This window comes from Anguilla anguilla, chromosome 16, assembly GCF_013347855.1.
Source record: "Anguilla anguilla isolate fAngAng1 chromosome 16, fAngAng1.pri, whole genome shotgun sequence".
NCBI classification, from domain to species: domain Eukaryota; kingdom Metazoa; phylum Chordata; class Actinopteri; order Anguilliformes; family Anguillidae; genus Anguilla; species Anguilla anguilla.
Window position 1 is genome coordinate 7,692,988 of NC_049216.1, and position 22,325 is coordinate 7,715,312.

General features: G+C 45.7%; 2 protein-coding genes and 1 long non-coding RNA gene across 5 annotated transcripts in view; 2 read left to right on the plus strand and 1 right to left on the minus strand.

The window, feature by feature from the left end:
* LOC118215787 (transmembrane protein 263-B-like) overlaps window positions 1-3,399 on the plus strand; it is an 88,337-nt gene extending 84,938 nt beyond the window's left edge. For both annotated transcript variants that reach the window (XM_035396784.1, XM_035396785.1), the window contains one exon: window positions 822-3,399. In XM_035396784.1, the coding sequence (XP_035252675.1) occupies window positions 822-1,102 (281 nt within the window). In that variant the 3' untranslated portion in view covers window positions 1,103-3,399. The remainder of the gene's footprint in view (window positions 1-821) is intronic.
* Window positions 3,400-9,296: 5,897 nt separating this feature from the next.
* LOC118214751 (carbohydrate sulfotransferase 1-like) lies at window positions 9,297-15,993 on the minus strand. Of its 2 annotated transcripts, none has more exons than XM_035394939.1 (2): window positions 15,918-15,993; window positions 9,297-11,010 (listed from the first exon to the last, which is right to left on the minus strand). In XM_035394939.1, exon 2 carries the CDS (start codon window positions 10,961-10,963, stop codon window positions 9,701-9,703), a length of 1,263 nt encoding a protein of 420 aa, XP_035250830.1. In that variant the 5' UTR covers window positions 10,964-11,010; window positions 15,918-15,993; the 3' UTR covers window positions 9,297-9,700. The 2 variants fall into 2 exon arrangements, with proteins under 2 accessions (XP_035250830.1, XP_035250829.1); XM_035394938.1 differs by lacking the exon at window positions 15,918-15,993 and adding an exon at window positions 12,366-12,824.
* Window positions 15,268-19,180, plus strand: LOC118214752. Its single transcript, XR_004762677.1, has 3 exons — window positions 15,268-17,105; window positions 17,219-17,315; window positions 18,821-19,180. It is a non-coding gene; the product is annotated as an uncharacterized LOC118214752 (long non-coding RNA).
* The last annotated feature ends 3,145 nt before the right edge of the window (window positions 19,181-22,325 follow it).

A 22,325-nucleotide genomic window follows, 5' to 3' on the forward strand; every position in this document is an offset into this window, starting at 1 on the left:
CCTACTGTGCGTAGGAGCCATACTGAACTTTAAAAGAAAACAAAAAAAAAACATTATTGAGCCAATTAAAAAATACATTTTATTCAAAAGTTGTTTTTCTTATACATTCTGCAATAACTTGATATATATATATATATATATTACATCACTTGCTCTATCTGTAATTGGTTCCATAATTTATGTGCTCTGCTCCTCTTGCTAATTGGCGAGATATATTGCAATTGGCCAGACAAGAAGTTTGAAATAAAAATGTACAAAAAAAAAAATAGGTGCTGAGTCAGCATAGCTCAGAAGTCTTGTTTCACGGGCGAACAAGCACAAGTGTTTGGAACGAACAAGCAAAAAAGCAAACGGTACAAAGAAAGTTCTCTGAGGCCAAACGCCTTCCGCGTGGATGGAACATTCGGCTTCCGAGCGCAAAAAGGGAGGTGTGGCCGTCGTTCGGATGCGAACGAGCAAAGCGGAGGGGGTACCCGAGGTTTCCCTTTGGGGGGTTACCGCTCCGCTCGTTTTTGGCTGGACCGCAACGGCGGGGCCAGCCCTACAAATGCGAATGTCTGTGACTGAGTCACTGAGTGATGAAGTTAGACCATTGGTCGGCCGGTCCAGCCATATACTAGGTTTTTGACCTGGTCTTGTTGGATTGGGGGGGGGGTGTGTAGAATTGGCACGGAGGGCGGGGTTCTGCGAATCGAAGTCGGCCGGAGACGAGCGAGTTAGAGTTAAGACGCGGGGAAGCCGCCGCACCGCGTTTTGGGCCTTTGTCCAGCCGAGGGAGTCTCACGTCCTCTCTCTCTCTCCTCTCTTCTGTCCCGCTGCAGGGCCGGAGAAGGACCACCCGAAGGCGGAGGCGGGCGTGATCTGGAGGGTGACGGGCGGCCTGTTCAACATGACCAGGGGCGCGGTGGGCGCCACCCTGGGGGGCGTGGCCTGGGTGGGCAGCAAGAGCTTCCAGCTGACCAAGACCGCGGTGACCAGCGTGCCGGCGGCGGGGGTGGGCCTGGTCAAGGGGGGCGTCTCCGTGGTGACGGGAGGGGTCGGAGCCGTGGGGTCAGCGGTGGCCAGGAAAGTCACGCCGAAGAAGAAAGACAAGGCCGACTAGGCCCGGCCCTCTCCTTTGTATTTTTTCTTTTTGTTGTTTTCTTCACCTGGGAGATCGACAACAGATCCTCTCTGAAAGGGTTTTGTTTAAGGTACAACACAAGAAGCGACGTGAAAAGGATATAAAATCCATTACACCCTACTTATGATTGTAAAATTATTGGGGGTGGGATAAGGGAGATGATCTTATTTATCCACCAGAAGGACAAAGTATCCCATATTCCTTTTTATACCTTCAATAGATTAAGAGTAGATACATATTTAATGGATTGGCAGTTGAATGCCCTTCAAGTTGGAATAGACAGGCCTTTGGTGAGATAGTTGATTTGTCTGTTATTGACAATAACTAGAAACTAGTGGTGTGAATGTTCCATAATCCTTCAGCTTGGAATAGCAATCATGAAGACATGCTGGTGTAATATAACCAAGTATTGTGGTATAAACTGCATTTTCATGTAGTGAAAGACAAAGAAAGGTAAAGAGGTAAGAATTGCTACATTTCCAAAGATGAAGTTCTCTCTGTCACGTTGAATATTTTTACTTTTTCTGAAACTTTATGTTTTGTGGTGATTTCGTTGACTTTGCCTCATCTTGGACAAATAAACACTCCGCAAACGCTTAAAATGTAAAAAAAAAAAAAAAAGAAATAATAATGTTTCTGTTTAGATACGTTCAACTCAACGCACAGTCTGAAATTAGCCTCTGGTCGGACGCCATCCATTATTTGTAAGCGAAAGAACAATGTTTGGATTTGGTGCAGCCCTTAAGTTGGAACAACTGCAGTAAAAGGACGCTATCTGTCAGCGTGAGCAAGCTCGCCACTGCAATTAAAGACAAGGAAGGGAGTTTGAACAGAGGCAGCTAAATGATGTAATGATCACTTTCGGTACTTACCCGCCCTTAGAGGAATGGATGTTCCTCATTTGATGCCTGAACGACTAATATAGACATACAGTGTTTACTAATGATCCTCAGATGTATTTGCGTTGTTTAAAGTGTACTCTCCTCCCATTTAAATCACTGGGACTGCAGCCTGACGGTATTATTCCTCGATGCATCTCCAGCGAGTGTTGAGGGAGCAGGCCCGGTCCATCGGCGCTGAGCCGGAGCCATTTTCGAAACCCGCCCGGAGACCACAGGCCTTTACCGACGATCTCCACGTCAAACGAATTCCGTGGGGACTAACTCGGACCTTGCCGGGGTTATTTTGGGTCCAGTGCGACGGGGGCCGTTGTCCTCGCCAGTCGAGTTGAACTTGAAATCCCATGTTTTTATTTTAGCTCGCGAGCAGAGACTCTGCCAAGTATTTATGGAGTGCCCGGGATTTTCCGAGTGTAAACGTTTTTGGGGGGGAAGGCAGATTATAAAGTAATTACTTAAGGAAAACATTGGAAGTAAAATCGCACATTATGAACCGCGGACCGTTACTGGAATTAGCGGACAGGTTTAGTACAGTGCTGTTTCAGTGCATTTCTCGCTCTTACACGAGCTCCGAGCCACCCAATAGATTACACACAAGGTCCCGTTCGCTGTCGTTTTGTATTCCGGTCCTGGCTGCGTATTATGGATTAACTTATTTAAAATTGAAAATTAAAATGAATGCTACAGAACAGCCTCCTATATTAACGGAGGTGACAGTATTTCCCTTAGGCGGCTGTCCCGGTTTCCATTACGTTACGGTACAAATAGGCACATTTAGTCCATATTTATAACTAATTAAGGCTCACTCGCCGGTTGCATTCTTACTAATACATTGGGCTTTTTCCTCAAAACATTAGCCATTTCCTCTCTGGGAAGAAATGTGCTCGAACTTCTAGAATGCATTTGGGTCTCCTAGCAACGCTCCTCCCCCCTGGCGTCTGAAGACGCGGAGCGGAGATGTCCGTCCCGCCCTGACGTCCAATCGCTCGTCCCCGGGTGTGAACTTAAGAGTCAGTGTGAGTTTGCTTCCATGGTGAAGTTTCAATAAAAATAAAAAAAACCCAGCGCTTGGCAAGGTTAGTTGTGTCTGCTAGAGCGTTGCACGCTGCAGGCAACGGTTTCCCGTACACACCGTGGTTCGTTTCTTTTATAACGTTTTCTGTTTTTCATTTGTTTGCCTTTCGCTTGTTCTTTTTCTTCTTTTTTTTTTTTTTTTTTCCTTCAGCGCATTCGGTTCTGGTAGGCATTTAAGGTATTAGAGACCGTTACTGTAAACTGGACTTTGAAGACCGTTTCGAATTTGTCTATTATAGAACTATTTTTGCAAACTTGATGCTGTATTCTTCTTGAAATAAAGTATCTCTGTATTTTAATACACCATTGCACTTTTGACACTTATGTTCCTTACAGTTGAAAATGCACTTCAGTCAATAGAAAATGGCTGTTCGTTGTTGGCAAACAATGATGCTCTTAATCCAGTTGGATGTCTTCAAAGAGACAATTTCTGGAATTCCTCACAAATGAAAGCCTCTCGAGACCCCTCCCCCTCCCTTCCTCCCCCACAAAACTCCGGCCCATCTATATTTCACTTCCTGTATATCCAGCCATCTGACCGATTCTGTCTCCTGGGTTCTACTCCCCTCACCCTCCCCCCTGCCCCCCCCCCCCCCACTCCCAGACTCACTCACACCCGCCCTCTTTGTTCACACAGACCAGCTAGATTTATGACTGCCTCCCTCTCACTCTCCCACACACACACAGTCCGTCAAGCATATACAAAGTGCTTTACAGACGTCCCCCCCCACACACACAAACATACAAACTCTCTTCCTCACACACTGTACACACACACACACTCTCACCATAACAGACATGCACACACTGCTTTACAGTCACTACCCCCCCCCCCCCCAAACACAAACACTCTCCCTCACACACAGTACACACACACACACACACTGACTTTAGCAGGATTTTTAGCAGTTCCGGGCCTCCAGAGACCCCGCCCCGCCCTCTGTCCTGTTCTTGGCGCATGATGCCGCCCACCGCGCCCGCTGCCTCCCAAATTTAAGTGCCAGAGCGCCGGAGTGCCACCCCCCCCCCCCCCCCCCCCCCCCCCCTCTCCGTTTCGCTCCAGCTTCGGTCAAGCCTCCTAATGCGCCCGCTGAGCTGGCAGCGCCGGGACACGGACCCCCCCCCAATACGGTTACAACTCCTCAGCCCCGCCTCTCCGCCACGCTCTGCGCTGCCAATCCCGGGCAGGCGTGACACCCCCCCCCCCCCCCCCCCCCGCTTTTGGGCTGGCTGTGCCAGGGTGCAGCGCTTCCCCTCCCCTGCCTTTACGAGTGCCCCCCCCCCCTCCTCGGGCACGCCGCAGGGCGGCCGACTCTTCCCGGCGGCGCTCCGTGACGCTCACGCGCCCGGCGCCGCCGGAGCCACCTCTGACGGGGAGGCCCGTGTACGTACCGCCAGACCCCCTCTGCCGTGCCACGCACACACCCGCGTGTGGGCCCCTCATTATCAGATGCGCTAATGCGGCCATTTTTATCCGCTCCTGATTTTCTGAGGTGAGCAGAGGAAGCTGCAGGCTGCTGGATGTGAGGTGGGGCTGGGTGGGGGGTGCTGCTCGTGTGTGGCGCGCCTCCAGACACACACACACACACACACACGCACGCACGCAGCAGTTCTGTGTGCTGAAAATAAACCTTTTTCCAGCGACTCCCTCTTAATGGTCACAATGATTTTGCTTTACAGCGCTAGACGGGGGAGGGATAGGGAAATGGCGTGGATGCTAAAAATGCTTAACCATTACAGATCTGGGCCCGCTTTGCCATAAAGGAAAATTATGAGGACAATGAAACGGGTCAAACAGACCCCAAAGAACGCATTTCAAGAGCAATTTTGATGTTTTAACTTGTTTGCAAAACCCTATGTTTGACATGTCACTTTGGGGCTTTATAATTAATAAGTGTAATGATGAATTTTGCCAAGGACTTCTTGCTTTTCGAAATTTTTATAAGCACTTTGAGATCAAATGCACCAAAAGTTCTATATAAATTGTTATTATTTGTTATTACTATTTGTCACAGTCAGTTCTTTCGGGGTAAGGTACTTGTTTGTATTTAATAAATGGAGAAACCGATGGAGGTTACATTCACCTCAATGAGCTCAGCTCATCTATAACACGCTGACCTGCAATGCTTCATAATCAGTTTTCAAAAAAATACTTTTTAGATGAATGGCACGATGCCTTTCAACAAGAACATTTGTTTTGCCATTCCAGTAAAAATGTCCTCTTTGCAAGCTAAATAATAAAAAAAAAAATTTAATGCACTTTAATCTTAATTAGAAATGTAACGTTCCAGGGTCAAAATGCGGAGAGTATTGCATCGCCAGTCTCATCAAGCGTAAGACAGGTCACGGCGGGCTCGCGGGATTAGGATCTAAATCCGATTTTTCCTGAGTAAAAAAAAAAAAAAAAAAAGAAGAAGAAAAAAACGGCAGATGAACACAAAAGGCTATCGTTTCGCCGCCGCTAATCCTCTGAAATGCCTCCCTTAACTCCGCGACGGCCGCTCTGAAAACCACTCACCACGCACACACACACACTGCTTTACAGGCGCACCCATACCCCCCCCAAACACAAACGCTCTTCCTCACACTGTGCACACACACTGCTTTACAGTCACTACCCACCGCCCCCCCCCAAACACAAACACAAACTCTCTTCCTCACACACTGCACACACACACACACACACTCCCTCAAGCACACACACACACTCCCTCAAACACACACACACACACTCCCTCAAGCACATACACACACTGCTTTACAGACGCACCCATACCCCCCCAAACACAAACGCTCTTCCTCACACACTGTGCACACACAGACACACACACACTGCTTTACAGTCACTACCCACCGCCCCCCCCCCAAACACAAACTCTCTTCCTCACACACTGTGCACACACACACACACACACTCCCTCAAGCACACACACACACTCCCTCAAGCACACACACACACACTCTCCCTCAAGCACACACACACACACTCCCTCAAGCACACACACACACACTCTCCCTCAAGCACACACACACACACTCCCTCAAGCACATACACACACTGCTTTACAGACGCACCCATACCCCCAAACACAAACTCTCTTACTCACACACTGCACACACACACGCACTCTCCCTAACAGACATGCACACACTGCTCCACAGTCACTACCCCCCCCCCCAAACACAAACTCTCTTCCTCACACACTGTGCACACACACACACACACACTGCTTTACAGTCACTACCCACCGCCCCCCCCACAAACAGAAACACAAACTCTCTTCCTCACACACTGTGCACACACACACACACACACTGCTTTACAGTCACTACTCACTACCCACCCCCCCCCCCCAAACACAACCACAAACTCTCTTCCTCACACACTGTGCACACACACACACACACACATACAGGAGACAAAATTGTTTCCACGCCTCCGCCCCTCGAGTCGGACCTCGGCCGGGGCTGAAGGTAAACAGGACCCGAGACGTTCCCCTCGCGCGCTGAAGCGTCAAAGGAGCCCTCAGTGTGCCGTCGGTTGCCGGGGTTCGCCGACGGCGACGGCCGGGCGGAACGGTAAAAGGCGGGAGGGGGGGAGCGGGTCGCTGTGCCAGGCCCCGCTGAGCCTCAACGGCTGGCACGGACACCTGCTTTCCAGTCGCGCTCCGGCACGACTCCGCCCGCCGCTCAGCCAGCGGAGGGACTTTTAACGCGGCCGCGGCGGCGGCGGGGGGGGGGGGGGGGAGAATGGGAGTACACATGCCCGAAATGTCGACAGGCGGCGGACGGAAAAAAACGAATCGCGAATCCGCGCGCCGTCGACTGCTCCGAAAACGAAAGCGTTTGTTAACATTTTGAGCAGTGTGCCGTTCCTTCGTCGGACAGAACGTTTGAAACACTTCTTGTAAACGGACTTCTTGTCCGGTGAACCGGTGCCTAAGGAAACCCGGAGCCGTTTTCAAATGTGTGTTTTTTTTTTTTTATGTCTGATGAAGAAAGAGCGCGTGGCTGGAAACTTCACGTCTTGTGGCGTTAATGAACACTTTTTTATCTTTGGAGCAGTAGAGAGTGAGCGGGCTCCACTTGTCTGTTAGGGTTTTTTGATGCAAGCTGCGGTTGGGGTGTTTGGGTGGACCATGCAAATGAAACAGGGGAATGTGTTAAGGAAGGCAGTGACGAGCCCTGGTTGCCGGTAGTCCCGTATCAAGCCAGAGCACTTGTGATAACATCCTATCAAATTTGGGCAGTGACACAGTAAAATCGCCAGTGTTAATTCAACAAGGTATGGTACACATTAAAATGTCCAGCGTTAATTCAACAAGGTTAGATACACAGTAAAATGTCCAGTGTTAAATTCAACTCTTACAGTGTTAATTTAACTCTTAACAGAGTTAAATTAACACTGTTAAGAGTTGAACTGACACTGGGCATTTTACTGTGTACAGCTATACCTTGAAAATGTAGTTCTTTCCTAGGCACCAACATTACGAGCCTCAGGGGGCGGTCCCCTGTAAAGTACCCCCCTCCTCAGTACCCCCCTCCTCCATCAGCATGGTTGAATTTGGCCACCTCAAGGTCCGTTGTGGCATTGCGCTCTACATTTAGGCAATGAAACCCTCTCCGAGTGGGTATTTCCATTGACAGAACGCAGATTTGATTCCCTTTCAAGACATTCAGCCTTTAGCAGTTGATGCAAACCAGCGGAGGGGACCTTGAGCAGATTTTATCCCGTCATTCCGTCAAACCGCGGGGAACGTGCCATGTTTCCGGCACAGAGCACCGCTCGCAGGTTTCCCCCCCCCCCCTCTCGCTCTTGAGCGTTCGCGCGTAGCACGTTAGCACGTTAGCTGCCCGTTGCAGCTTTGTGCCTCGTGGCTCGCGCCCATCTGTGCAGCAGGACCGGTCGTTCTGGCGTCACGGTTAGGGTCCCAGAAAAGCCGGGTAAATTCCGCCGGGCGATCTGCCACACCGCGCCACGGAGACAAGAAATGCGCAAGAAAAGAGGCGAGCGGGATCGCACGCTCATCGTGCTTTCGGCTGCTCCAGCCGCGCGCTGGGCCGCGGCAGCCGGGACAAGACGCCCGCTTTCTGGGCCGATGCGAATAGACCCCGTTTTCCAATGGAACGGATGGTTCTTCCCGCTGCTCGAGGCACGCGTTTTTCTCAGGGAAACGATAAACGTTGCAGGCCGCAAACTATCCAACACGGCGCGTGGATTATATCAAAGCGCAGGATGACCTTAAGGTCGAGGCGGACCGCTCAAATACAGAACCACTGAATTTACAGGCAGGACGTAACAACAGACAACAAAAATTACAATTTCTCAACACGTAACTTCGGGTGCTTTGTGTTATTCCGTGTATGAAATATTTTTGTTTTGTTTTTAGTGTCCAGGTGTTGTTGTTGTTTTGGAATAACAAACGCTCCACCGATTTAAATGCATTAATTCAGAGAGGGGCTTACGGTTATCAAGTATTCCGAACATGCCAGGCACCGTGCACATAGGCCTAATCGCAGTGTCTCGAAGAGGTGAAAAAAAAAAAAAACTGTTTCGGAGGTTGAAGAGGTCAGGGGCTAAACTCAGGTTGCCATGCAACTGCTCCTGCACACAAAATGTCTGATGGTAACTAGCAGAGAAAGAAAGAGCACCCTTATCTTCAGTCCAGCACTGAATACATTAGATCTATGAGTCAATCTACACTTACAATATCCACACACTGGCGCACAGCCCTGGCACCCACAGACGGCAAACCACGTGTACATTAAGGACGTAAGAGCAAAAATATATAACCTCCCGTCCAACAAAGCGTGTAAATGAGATGGTAAATTGGTGAGTCCTTGGTTGCTTTATGAATGTCATAAGCAGCTGGAAAATAAAATCTTTCCTGACACATGCTGAGAGAACCTTGGGTGACTGATTCTGAACATTTCAGGTATTGACGCAGAAACCCGAGGCACTCTCTAAGCCTCCTGCTCTGCATCCCAGCAGATATCCACGGCAACCGGAGCCAGGCCCTGAAAACCCGCTCGCACATTTGCTGCGTCTGCACAAGACCGAGAAGTCTTTCCCACGTTCGGCGCATCACCGAGATGGCTGCTGGCGCGAACTAGCAATTAACCTTTGATAGATTATACTTTAAAATGGTTATGCTGATACTCCTAAATTGCCCAGACAGAACTGCAATAGCGGCACAGGCTGAATGCAATATTCACTTTTTTATTGCACACTTGCTCTCGCACAGTTCAGTAATTCAGCCACAGGTGTTAAAATGTATTTTCCGACCATATTGTGGGCCCAATTGCATCATATGGACGGAATGGCAACATTCAATTTTGTCAATGCAACAGCCAGCATAGAACGACCTTAAGAAAGGACTGCACTTCAAGGTTCACCCCTATCCCTGAAGCGAAACATGTTCTCCATCCAGTGGATCGAAACCGATCTGCGGCTAGCACCGTCGTGCCGGTTTCCCTAGTAACAAAGATACTGCCCGACCGTCATCAAGGTTTTTTTTTTTTTTTGGAAGTTTAGTGCAAATCTGAAAGACATTAAGGCAACATTTATGAACATATCAAAAATAGGCATCCGCAACCACTTTCGTTACAAAAAAGGTACAAAAGTTCTGTCTTGGATGAGCGTGACGGACATGTTCTTCAGTTCGTCCGAAGACTTGACGGCTTTGTACCCCAGCTGGCGGAGGACCTGCTGGCAGACGTTCTGGGTGTAGTCGACCATCTCGAACGACAGTTTCAACCTCCAGCTCTCGGCGTTGGCCGCCGAGTCCCTCACGGTGCCGTACTTGTGCTTGGCGGACAGCTCCTTGCTCCCCCTGGTGTTGGTCTGTATCCACTTGACCACGTTCTGGTCCATCGACATTCCCAGGAACTCGTAGATCTCCTTGGTCTTTCGGAGGGGGTTCCTGGCCAGGTCCTCATACCTCACCAGCATGTACTTGCCCTTGAGCCAGTGGGGCCTGCTCAGGCCCGTGGAGACCGAGTTGAGGAAGTCCTCGCACACCACCGTCAGCTGGCTCAGGTCCAGGTTGTACGGCTTCCTGCCCGTGGCCCTCCAGATCCTCCACAGCCGGTAGGTGTCGCGGAAGGTCTCGATCCTGGAGGAGAGGATCCCGCGCGGGTCGCGCACCAGCTGGACCACCTTCAGGTTGAGCCGGGGGTCCTCCACCAGGGCCCGGAGGTCGCCGATCTCCGGCACCCGCACGATCTTGATGGCCACGTGGCGGCGCTCCCGGCAGGAGTCGGCGGCCAGGGTCATGTTGAGCGAGGCGCACTTCTTGACGCAGTCGCCCTCCTCCGCGTTGGCCTCGCCGGGGCCGAAGGCGTCGCACACCGGCGGCGAGCACAGCGCCCGGCTGGCCCCCCGGCGGAAGAGCTTGTCCGTGGTGTGGTTCACCGGCTGCGGCTTGATGTAGCTCTCCAGGAAGTAGAGGTCGCAGTCGTACAGGCTCCGCAGGAGGTCGCGGCTGGCCCCCAGCATCACCCGCCGCTCGGCCACGTTCTTGCTGTGGGAGAGCCGGGGGATGAGGGCCGTCTGCACGTGGTAGAGCGGCTCAAACAGGTAGAAGACGTCCGAGTGCTGGTTGAAGAGCTGGCCCACGAAAGAGGAGCCGCTACGCGTGGTGGCCAGGACCAGGATGTGGGTCTTCCTGGAGGCGTTGTAGGCGAAGTAGGGGCCCTCCTCGCAGGTGCGGTCAAAGGGCTCCGCGTCCGGCCCCAGGCCGCAGTTGGTGGGGCTGGGGACGGGGCAGATCTGAAAGGGCTTGGCCGTGAACGTCCTGATGGCCGTGTACTGGATTGCTATGGATGCCAAGGCTAACAGAATCACAGCCTTCCAGGAACAATGCATGGCTGGACAACTTCATTTAGACCCTCGCTGTCTGTTTTGACCCTTACCTGCGAATCGGAGAAGAAAATTTGTATTACATTTCAGCAAGTGGACGTCTAAACACACTGAGCATCTGTGTATGCTTTATGGTAAACAAGAGTCAGGAACAGGGAAATAAACTAGCTGTCTGCCTCAGGGTATCAGACTAATAGACAGCTGGTGTGTGCTGTAATTCCAGCCAGTATCAAACGCATTGGCAGGTTCAGGAATTCTGCAAGAAAACTTCAATTTTAGCAAACACAAAATTGTTAAATATTATTGCAACACATTGTTATATATTGAGAAGTTAAACATGCAAACCATTCTGAAATACGTATAATCCTAAACCAGTTGAATCATTAAATTACATTTCTTTTCATTTAAAATTTAATGTGTACTTTGTCATAACTTGGACCTACAAGAGACAGATGTCTTGATTTATGTTTAGTAGAAACTTAAACGCATCATTTGGTACTCGAATATTAGCCAACAGCATTGTACAATCATGACTGATGCATGACTGTAATCTATCATCCTTAATACGATACAAAACAAAGGCTTCTGTCTGGCATTAGCTGCTACCAACGCCCCGACAAAGGATGTCAAGCATCCGTACTGTAGCCTTTGACAGCCTTAATTATTTCATTCTTACTCATTGGATCCATTTTTTGTTTGTCGAACTGAAGGACCAACGTTTTCGGCAATGAATCTGATTCTTAAATATACTCACTAATAATGCAAGGAACGAATCGCGGTTTCGAAGCCTTTGGTACATCTGTCATTTTTAAAATCCGTAACGTGGTATTACGTACTGGAGTTGAATTTAACTTATTTGATTATAGCATGCCGAATGAATTCTGATATTAATATAATATTAAATCCAAAAGGTGTATAGCCTAATAGCAGCGTTCAGTGAGAACTCAAATAGAATTATTAATCTTGCATTCCAAAACATATTTTCAAAAGATTTAAAAAAATTAATTAAACAGATTGACGCATCTCTTTGATTTCGCGAGTTTAATGGCATAACGCAGTTACTGAACCCTCAAGTTTTCATACGCATCGAAGTAGTTGAAACGCGTCCACGGCACCTGTAGTAAAGTGCATTTGTCTCGCGCATTACAAACATGGCAGTTAGCAACCAATTAGACAGTAGCCACTGTGGAAATGCATTTCACCGCATCGCGGCAGAAATTTGTGTCATTTCGGATGATTCTAAAATAATTCGGTTGACCTACAGCCAAATAGCGACGCACAATGCTCGTAATAATATCCTTCATATGATGTGAGAATTTAAACTTGATCCGCGTTAGAATGAGACCTCGGGAGATGTAAAAAATGTAGCCTTGTATTAAGAGCAAATATCCTGACTGAATGTACATACCTTACTGACCAATTTGGAACGGAGAGAGTGACGAGGATTGCATAAAATGACCGCAGAATGGTAGTTCAGAACAGTAGTTGTAGTCACAAAGGTTTGGTCCCATTTCTTCTAAAAGGAATATCCACTGGCGGCATCTGTCCCGAATCCCCTCCTCTGCCATCGGACTAACGGTGAGAGGAGCAAGAAAATATCCCCACGCAACAAATCAGAGAGATGAGACTGTAGTCATGTTTGTGGAAGTTGTCGAAAAATAAACACGGGGTAAAGAGCGAATGCGTGGAAAGAGGACGGTGTGCCAGCCGACAACAAACCGCAACGCCCGCCGAACAGCCAGATCTTAACTAATGCGCGTAGGTGGTGTTCTGTGAGGTATTTAGGAAACAGCCAGTTTGTTAAGTGTGGACCACCCCAGCCGACTATTCCTCTCTCTCCCTCTCTCTCCCTCTCTCTCGCTCTCTCTCTCTCTCGCTCTCATCAAGCCTGCGCATCCACAGCCAACGACTACTATACTAACGCTGACGTTCAACCACATTTCGGGTTAGGGTTAGCCTAGGCAATTTATCTCAACATACGACAATAAAACATTTATATCGTCTATCGCCGATTACTAACGGAGGGAGAGGCACAGCAGATGTCCAATTTTAAAATAACAAGCAAGGCTTCCGCTCTCTGTTATCTGGGCCGATTCCTGCAAAATGTAGATTAAAATTGATGAAACAATAATCCGGATATTGAACATTCGTCAAAACATATAGTGTTTTAGAACTGGTGAATGCACGAGCAAAACTGCCAGAATAGAATACATTTAAGGAAATACGTGATACGGAAAATAATAGCCTAATTAAAATATAATTAGCCTTTCAATAATCCTGTATCCCTGCTGGCAATTTAGGTCAGGAAAACCGATTCGGACCATGTTTCTATGCAGAATCACCTGTGTTCTTTTTTCTTCTTTTGTTCGTTCTATGTCGTTTCAACTGCAGAATGCAATGCCCTCATCTTGACATTTTCTGTATACTATAGCGTCACATAAGAACTTTCTATAACTTGGCTTTAAAGGATGCATCTTGTAACAAATAATACTAATTTATGTGAAGATATAATAGAAACCGAGTAGCACCTGTTAATTGGCTAATAATGTATAGCCTAGCCTATTTTAGTAAAACTATGCGAAAATAATTTGAAAACAGTTGAAAAAACTTCCAAATTCACTAGGGTTAAGATGAAAAATCTTAGTGGAGACTTAGGAATATTCTTTCCTAACAAAGACGTCTGAATATTTCAGGAAAAACCGTAGCAAAAAAAAAAAAAACAAACAAAAATAAAACCCCCCAAAGCATTTCAAGCAAATGAGACAACCTATCTGAATGAAATTCTATGATTGAAAATGAATGTATGCCACTACAACTCTTCCAAAGGAATGGATAAACAACTAGACAGAAAGCTTCACCGGAAGGCTGTCGGGCCAGTGTACATGCACACGCTCGCTTTCACGCCTCTAAAACAGCGTCAGTAGCCTATTGCCCCACCTACGTAGTTCATGCGGTCGGCTACTGATTTATTTTACCCCATGGTCGGTTACGTTAAATCGGAACAGGCGTAATGATGGGCGACTGGATTACACATTAATCTTCAAGTGCTCTTTTTATCTTTCTTTAAACTATGCCGAATAATAGTCACATTTGGTTACAATGTGAAGAGTATTGTAGAGAGTTTCAGTCGAAAAGGAACAACAGCACTTGAAACGGGGCCCGATTCGTACTTTCACATTCATGTAGAACACTCCAGAGAATGGTGTGACGTCCTCTTTTATCTCCGCCACTCCAAAATCCTTTTGTATTCAGGGATAATTATGTCATCATGATTACATTCAGATTATGCATCTGTATATATTTCCATTTTAACAGACAAAATGGATCAACCACCCCATTGTTTCATTTTCAAAGTGGAATTGGCCTAATTATAATACGCTACTGATAATAATAAACAGGAGAATTGTGCGGCACAAAATATTTTATTTATGTAGAGGAGGAGAGAACTATTTAAATTAGCAAGTGAACGCACGCGCAATTTGATTCTCGATGGATGTTGGACTTCGTCAGTCAAAAATGTTCCACTTTTTGGCCCTGAAAAACTCATTGGTTGTTTCAGCAGTGTGTTTGGGGGTATTGTCCTGCTGCAAGGTGAAGCGCAGTCCAATGAGTTTTGAGTCATTTGGTCGGATCTGAGCAGATGAGATGTTTCTGTACACGGCAGCATCCATCCCGTTGCTGCCGTCAGCAGTCACATCATCAACGAAGACAAGTGAGCCAGTTCTGGCAGCCACACATGCATACACGTAAATAACTAATGCGCCTCTCAGATGCCAAACCTATGACTTGTTGTATTTGTTTTATTCACTGCATTGCCTGAATGTATCATGCCGGGAATTTTTCAGACGTTTAGTGCTATTTAACTGAGTTAATATGAGTCCATGGGGTATTAAATGTACTGGAGTAAATTTTGCTCCATCAGTTTCGATTTAACACTGAGCATTTTACGGCGCATCGGACAGAAGTATGAAACAAGGCTCAAACGATACAACAAAGGATTGCCACACAACTCTCCATCTTGCTCTTTAACTTTTTGTTTAAATGTAGACCTAAAGTTAGGCCCAGGCATCAGTAAAGTACCACACCGTTGAGTGCACTGCACAAATATGGTCCCAGCATATTAAACCGCTGTAGTGAGTAATCCCATCACAATGCCCTGAGAACACAAATTACAGTAACATGATCCCATGCACGCCGTGTCGGGTTGTTTAAAGTCACGTCTATTTGTTTTTAATAACCCTCCCCCCCCCCCAGAAATCAATGGATGGGTCAAATTGACCCTCTCCCAAGTTGACCGGGGGAGACGATAAACGGGATCGTTTGTATTGTAGCTAACTTAAGTAGCTGTGTTAACGTAACATTAACGTCACCAGCCAAAGCAGTAACGCTATAAAATGTAACACGTTAGTCAAACGTAGAACAAACATTATCTATTTATCTAATGTCGTGTAGGCTATTCATATGGTAATTATTCAATGGACGTTATATCACTTTGCTAGCTGGCATAAAGAGCTAGCTAGCTAGCCTAGCTTCACAGAAGCATAGCAAACGCGATTAGCCATGCGATGTAGACGATAAGGCTACAATAAACATAGTAGCTAATATTATGGTTCTAACATCGAGAAGCTTAAACACAATACAGGTCATCGCAATATAAGGTTACATACTGTATGTATAATTTAGGGACACTTTGCCATAGGCCTAACAGTTGCATACCTTATTGTAACGTTCACTGAAAAAATGCTTTTAACGTAGCCTAACGTTAGCTAACATAGACTAACGTATTGAACAGAACTACACCCTAGGCTAGCTAGGTATGGATAACTAGCAATTAGTGGTTGCCATAAATGAGGGATTCGCGGCGGAAACTGCCAACAATACATCAATGAACAACAGTATAACAAAATAATGCTTTTTAAACGAGCTACACATATATAATATTATTTTTGAAAACACTTACAGATATTGATTGGGCAAGAGCTAACGGACAGTGGATGGAGACGGTTGCCTTTTGTAGGTTTCTCTGTTGTCATGGCAACACATTTGACATACTACTTCATTCACACATTACTCAGTCTAACAAAGATAAACGTAAGAAAAAGTTCGTAAGTGTAGCCTATTTCACTGGCATTACATTAAATTAACCGATAGGACGTTGCTAGATTGCAACTACTGTACATCGAAATTGGTGACCACCGAAAACGTCTGTCGCTGGAGGTCGTTGTTAAGCAATTCTAACCACTCGCTGTCGAGCATAGACTCCACTGCTCGTCTTGCGCTGGCTCTGAATAAGAAGAACCATCGAGGACACGCACGGGCGGACTACGTAGGCCTACGTCGGGCTTGTGAATTGGATTTTCATCCGTTAAAATGATGCTTCGTTTGCATCTCATTTTGTACAGAACATATTCTGTATATGGAATAGGCCATGTAAATAGGCGACAAAAATAATAATTAGGGAGTGTGGTAAAATGACTTGTTACGTGCATTATCACAGCAAGGTAGCCTAAATACTTGTTTATACCGTGTTGTTGTGTATCCTTGTACATAAGTACAATGCACGCTATACAATCTGTTCATAAAAGTATTCTTCTTTTGACAGTTTACTTGAAGATCATATATAGTTAATGTATGAGCACTATATACTAGGACTGTGGGACTGGTGGTTAGAAACTGGAACTATGACGAATGCATGGCAAAAATCAATAATTATTTTCAAAAATTGTGACTCTGCCCATTGAAACTAGTCAAACATGCTTTGATGTGTACAGACGTAGGAGAATAACATATCGCTTGAGAGATTTTGGCTTGGGTGTGCCTCTTTTTCCATGGGTACAGACAGATCACAGATTTTGTGAGCTGTTACATGCCAGCTTATTGATGGTGACCCCTTGTCAACCTGTTGACACCAGTCAAACATGCTTTGCTGTGTCCAAGCATACGATGATGACATCTCACCTCAGAGATTTCTTATGCCTAGATAATTGTGTTCATAATGGGGATAAGATGCTCTTAAGTGATATTCCTAAAAAAACAATTTCTGCCTCATTTGTGCTTGAGGGAAGCTGAGAAGGAGAACATTATGAAGGCCATGAACTTGGAAACACTATGGCTGGAAGTGGACAGCAAATCTTGACCAAATGCAAAGGTCAGTCTATCAGAATTTATGTTTCACTGCACATTTCACAGTGTGGAAGAGGCATCATGCACTGAATAACCAACATACAGCCTTCTTCAAATAAATTCTTCTGTGTTGTTCAGGTTTCTTTGTGGTCATTGTAGCCAAAATCCATGGCAGAAGTCTTTGACGAGATCCTCCGGGACCATGCTGGAACTCGTTTCAAAAATCAAGATCTTTGTAAGGAGCCTAAAATGCATTCTGGAAGATACTGATACAATCAGACAGGGAGTTTGGAGTGTGAAGTTTGCGTGTTCATCCCTGTGTCAGCGTGGGTTTCCCCCGGGTACTCTGGTTTTCTTCTGTGGTGCACAGACATGCAGGTCTGGCTAATTGGAGACTCTAAATTGCCCATAGGCATGAGTGTGTGAGTGAATGGTGTGTGTGCCCTGCTATAGATTGGCGACCCGTCCAGAGTAATTCTCTGCCAATGCATGCTCCAGCTCCCCCGTGATCCTGACCAGGAGTAAGTGGGTTAGATAATGGATGGATGGATAGTGAAGGTCATTTCTAGTTAGATTAAGTGAAGTCTTTGGAGAGTTTCTTTTAAAACATCGCTCAGAAATTTCAGACTGGATTTCTATTGTGGTCCATAGAGGATTCAATTTATTCATTTTTTTTTACATAATCCCTGTAAGGTACAAATCACGGTTGTGTTTGATCACGTGATTTGGTCCATGGTGCGTGGTGTGTGTGCATTTTTGCCCACACTCAAAGAAAATCAGTAATCATTAGGAATTCTGTACCCTCCTCCTTCATACAAAGCACAATGAAGGGCTCACAGTAGGAAAATTACTGTAATCACAAATGCTTGATCATATTGCCTGCATAATACTAGATTCTTCTTGTCTGTCTACTTAATTACTTCCAGGGCTCCATTTTAACAATCTTAGTGCATGGCACATGTGCATTTAGGCTGTGTCCAAATCTTATTTTGCTTGTTTAACAGGATAGTTTGAGCACAAAGTAAGGTTCAAGGTTGAAATGGGCAGAATTAGTCACTTAATAATAGGTGTGTCTTAGGCATAATGTGCAATGAACCAATCAGCGTGTGATCTCTCATTCCCTTTAAAGCCACCTACGTTTGCACCTTGGTGAATTGCTTATATAACAGCGGATTTAGCCAGAGTTCGGAAAGACCGATTTACCTCTGACAAAACAGACCTACTTGTGTGCACGGTTAAAGTGCGCTAGCAGAGAATGTACAGCAACAGCAGCGTTCCCCCGAAGCTCCTGGAGGTGAATCGCGCGTGGGAGGAGGTAGCGGCGAGCATATCCATTGGGCCTCAATCATAAAACATATGTACGGTCACATTTGATCGTAAACTGTGTGTAAGAACGTTTCCAAGAACATGTTGGCATTCATCATTTTTTTCTTGTCTGTATTTCTTCATGGCCATTTCATTGTGCTAATCACATAAACAGGATTGGACATAACATTTACAAATAGGCAGCATTCATCACCTTATACACCTGGGATACGCGCAAAAACAAAGGTCTGCACAGTCATGTGTCATGAATCCCATATTTTTTTTTTTTTTGTAGGAACCCTTTTAAGAACGAAAGTAAGAATAATTTAAGAAAAGTTTTGTGAATGAGGCCCATTGTGTGCATACATTCATTGATGTCATTGCATTTCCTTGGACGCCCACTTCTAGCCCCCTCAAATCCCTCAATGTTTTTAGCACTGAAGGTAGAGCCCCATGGCCAGCCCCATTGTGGTGCCACCCACCTGTGAACCTGAGGAGGGAGAAGACCAGTCCATTAAACTTCTCAGAATTGTGTAATGTGGTGCAAATTTTGTTTTAATTTCTGGTTTTTGAAAAGGTCATTTATTTTAAATTAGACTTTTAATTCTCTTTAATGTCATTTTGTTCATTTATGTAATAGCAGGTGGACTCAGTAGGGCTTTTATTTCTTAAAGTATTGAAAACTGGTCAGTGTGATTTAAAAAAATGTGAAGAATGAAGAACGGGGATAAAATGGTATCTAAAATTGGTGAAATTTGAATTAATCTTATATCGAGATATAAAAAAAAAACACACAATCCTGGAACCGTATGTGAAAAACATTTGTTAAAATGCATTGATGTGATTTAAAATTTCCAAATAAAATCAATGTTTGCTGGAGAAACTTTTGGACTTTCAATCGAATAAACCATTCCATTTGGTTACCAGGCTGCAGAAGTAGCCCTTCAGCCAGCGGGTCCCTGTTCACCCATGCTGCCGCTGGTGCGTTCAGTGGCATCAGCACATGCATCCCAGCACCAGGCCTTCTAAAGTCCCTTCATATGTCCTCATTTACAGCGAGCTCCATAATGTTTGGGACAAGAATATGTCTTTGCCCCAAATGTTATGGAGCTTGTATGGGAAATAATGAAAGCTGTTTTATTATTGCACTGCATTATACTATTTTTAATGTCTTGATGTTCTGGACACACTTTATTACTCACAGAACCATGAGACATTGACAGTATACAACTGATGAGTAAGCTTTCTATTTATCTGTCAAACTCAGAAATGGCAAAAATTGAGATACAATGAATTTTTTATGATCTAACATTCTTGGCAGTTTTTATTAAGTGTGCCTTCTAAAGTAATATATTATTGTTTGTGAACTTAATACATCATATTTTACCTCCCGTATTTATTATATAACATACAATTATCTGTAATGTTTCATTCAAACTAGGAGGGGCTATTACAGTAGATCTCTACACACTTTAGAATCATGAAACATAATGCAATATTAATTGCTGGTACAGTATGTGAACAGTAGTGCTACATGACTAGCCTTTCTTTGACATTTATTTCATTTTTTTTCTGTTTACCATTGGCCATTTTGATAAACAAATTGCTACAAAATACAGTTAAATCAAGTTGTGTCACATTGCTGTGTTCTCATAAATAAATAAAACAAAAATGTAACGTTACAGTGAATGAAATAACATTGCATTGCTGTGTTCTCATAAATTACTAAAACAGAAAAAACTGTTAAATGAAGTAACGTCATATTGCTGAGTTCTCTCCTTTATATTTCATAAAGCTCCATTTATTGCTTTTAGATATTTCTCTTTTCTTTTTAGTATTTCTTTTTCCATATGTATTTTCAGTTTCCAAAACATGAACTTCCATAACCTCTGTAAAAACCAAGCTTTTACTAACCTCAGTGAAGGCTTACCATTCCTATATCTTTTAATCTAAGTGGTTGTAGTCGTTGCAACTCATGATTAGCTAAGCAATGTGTCTTGTCTCTTCACAGATGCTTGCATGGAAAATATGGTCTACCCTTTGTTTAAAAATCCTGATGAAGGATCTAGTGCTGGTCAAATTGTTCATTACATTAGTGTAACGAGTAGTGAACCTCAGAGCTCAACTATTGGGTGGCTTATCCTGTTAAGGCACTACTTTGAAGTATAGATGGGGGCAATGGACTGGTATTGAAACCAGACTGTGCCAGTGCTGGCAACACATAACTGGCTCTCGAGTTATCCAGGAAGGGAGGGTATCAGTCATCCAGGATCAGAGATCTTTTGACCCCCACCGGTCAGTCAGGTGGCTTTTGTCCCACCTGTTGAGCTGCAGGTGAAGGGCCTTCCTCCGACTCCCGGCCTGGCTTGTAGGCTGCGGTGTGGCTAGAAGCAGTGACGGACATTTTGTGCTTCGGAGGAGAGTATATGCTTGTCTGTGTAGGTTGATAGTGTAGGTTGCACCTATGAGAGCTGAAGAAAAAAAAAACAATTGAGCATTCCAAAGTGAGGAGAAAAAAGTATATTAAAAAGACCTTTTAATTATGGGTGTGTTAAATCACATCTGCATATTCTGCATCCCTCTCTGCTTTCTTCTTCTTCTATGTTTTATTTTGGCCAGCACCTGTGGTTACATGCAGTAGGCTATCTTTCGCCTCACTTCAACCCTGCATCACACAATCGTAGTAATCGCAGGTTATTTCTGGTCGTTTGTCCAACAGTCAGTATTTTTCTGCAGCTTATCTCTTCGGTTCTATTTCAGACCGTGTAACCAGGGCCCATCACCTTAAGATATCCCTCACTCACATGTTCAGCGCATTATTATACTATTAGAAGCCGGCTTTGCAGCTAACAAAGCTAACCGCGCGCACATTTTTTGCTGCTTACACAACAGTTTTGTTCCTCCCCGCTGCCAGGGACCACGAACGTGGTCTGATTCTTTAAAAAGTGACTCTTCTTCCCCGCAAATGTGGTCAGTTTAAGGACAGACCACGAAGAGGGTTGATTTGAGGATCCCGCTCGCGGTGAGAGCAACTTGATAATGTGCTGTGAAGTCTGTGATCATCCTCTCCGTACACCAAGAAATGAAAGTTGAAAGGAGCAATACTGTGCGGAAAAAGACCTGAAGGAACGTAACGCGAGGAGAATGAACAGAAGAGACACGGAGGACGCGCAGCGGCGATGTTTTAGCACAGCCTTGCCTCTTCCTGCTACGCAGAGTCCCTCGTCTATTAGAAATTCCAAGTAGGGCCCCTGCCCCTGGGGAACGGCTATATTAAGCCGCAGAGCTGTGGCAGTCATCTACTTCTGGTTCTGAGCCGTCTGGTCCATACATCAAGCACCGCGGGCTAATTGAATATGCGATGCTTCCTCCTTACGCGCGTCCGTACGGGGTGATGAATGACCGCGGGAACCCGCCGAGAGCAATCCCCTAATATTTTACTCCCTCCACGTGTTTATGAATTCATAATTCGACACACATTGTTCATTAATTCCTTCGGTTATCAGTGCATCCGATTCCGAAAGTTAATTATGCAGATCTCGCGTCCTGATCTCGCGAAGGAGAGATGTGTTTTTCGATTCTCGTTGTCAGGGGTGTCACAGAGGGGGGAGGATGGTGGAGCTGACTACACAGGGATGTGGGTTTAGGAGGAGTGGGGGGGTGGGGTTGGGGGGTGGGGGGGGGGGGTGGAGGTGCGCGCTGGGAGTGCTCAAAAGGCCTGGTCTAAAAAGTTTGCTTTGGTCTACAATTTTAAGGGGGCCCACAGAGACTGCATAGGAACAGCGCCCCGCTCGTAGTCGTATCTCGGATGCGCTGTAATGCCGCACGCCTCCATTAAGCCTAGAGAGGCTTGCTCTCCCCAGGCATTTCTGCTCCGGAACCTCTGGCGATGTGAAAAGGCCCAATTTCGGAGCTTCCAGAATCTCACACCCCCGAGAAA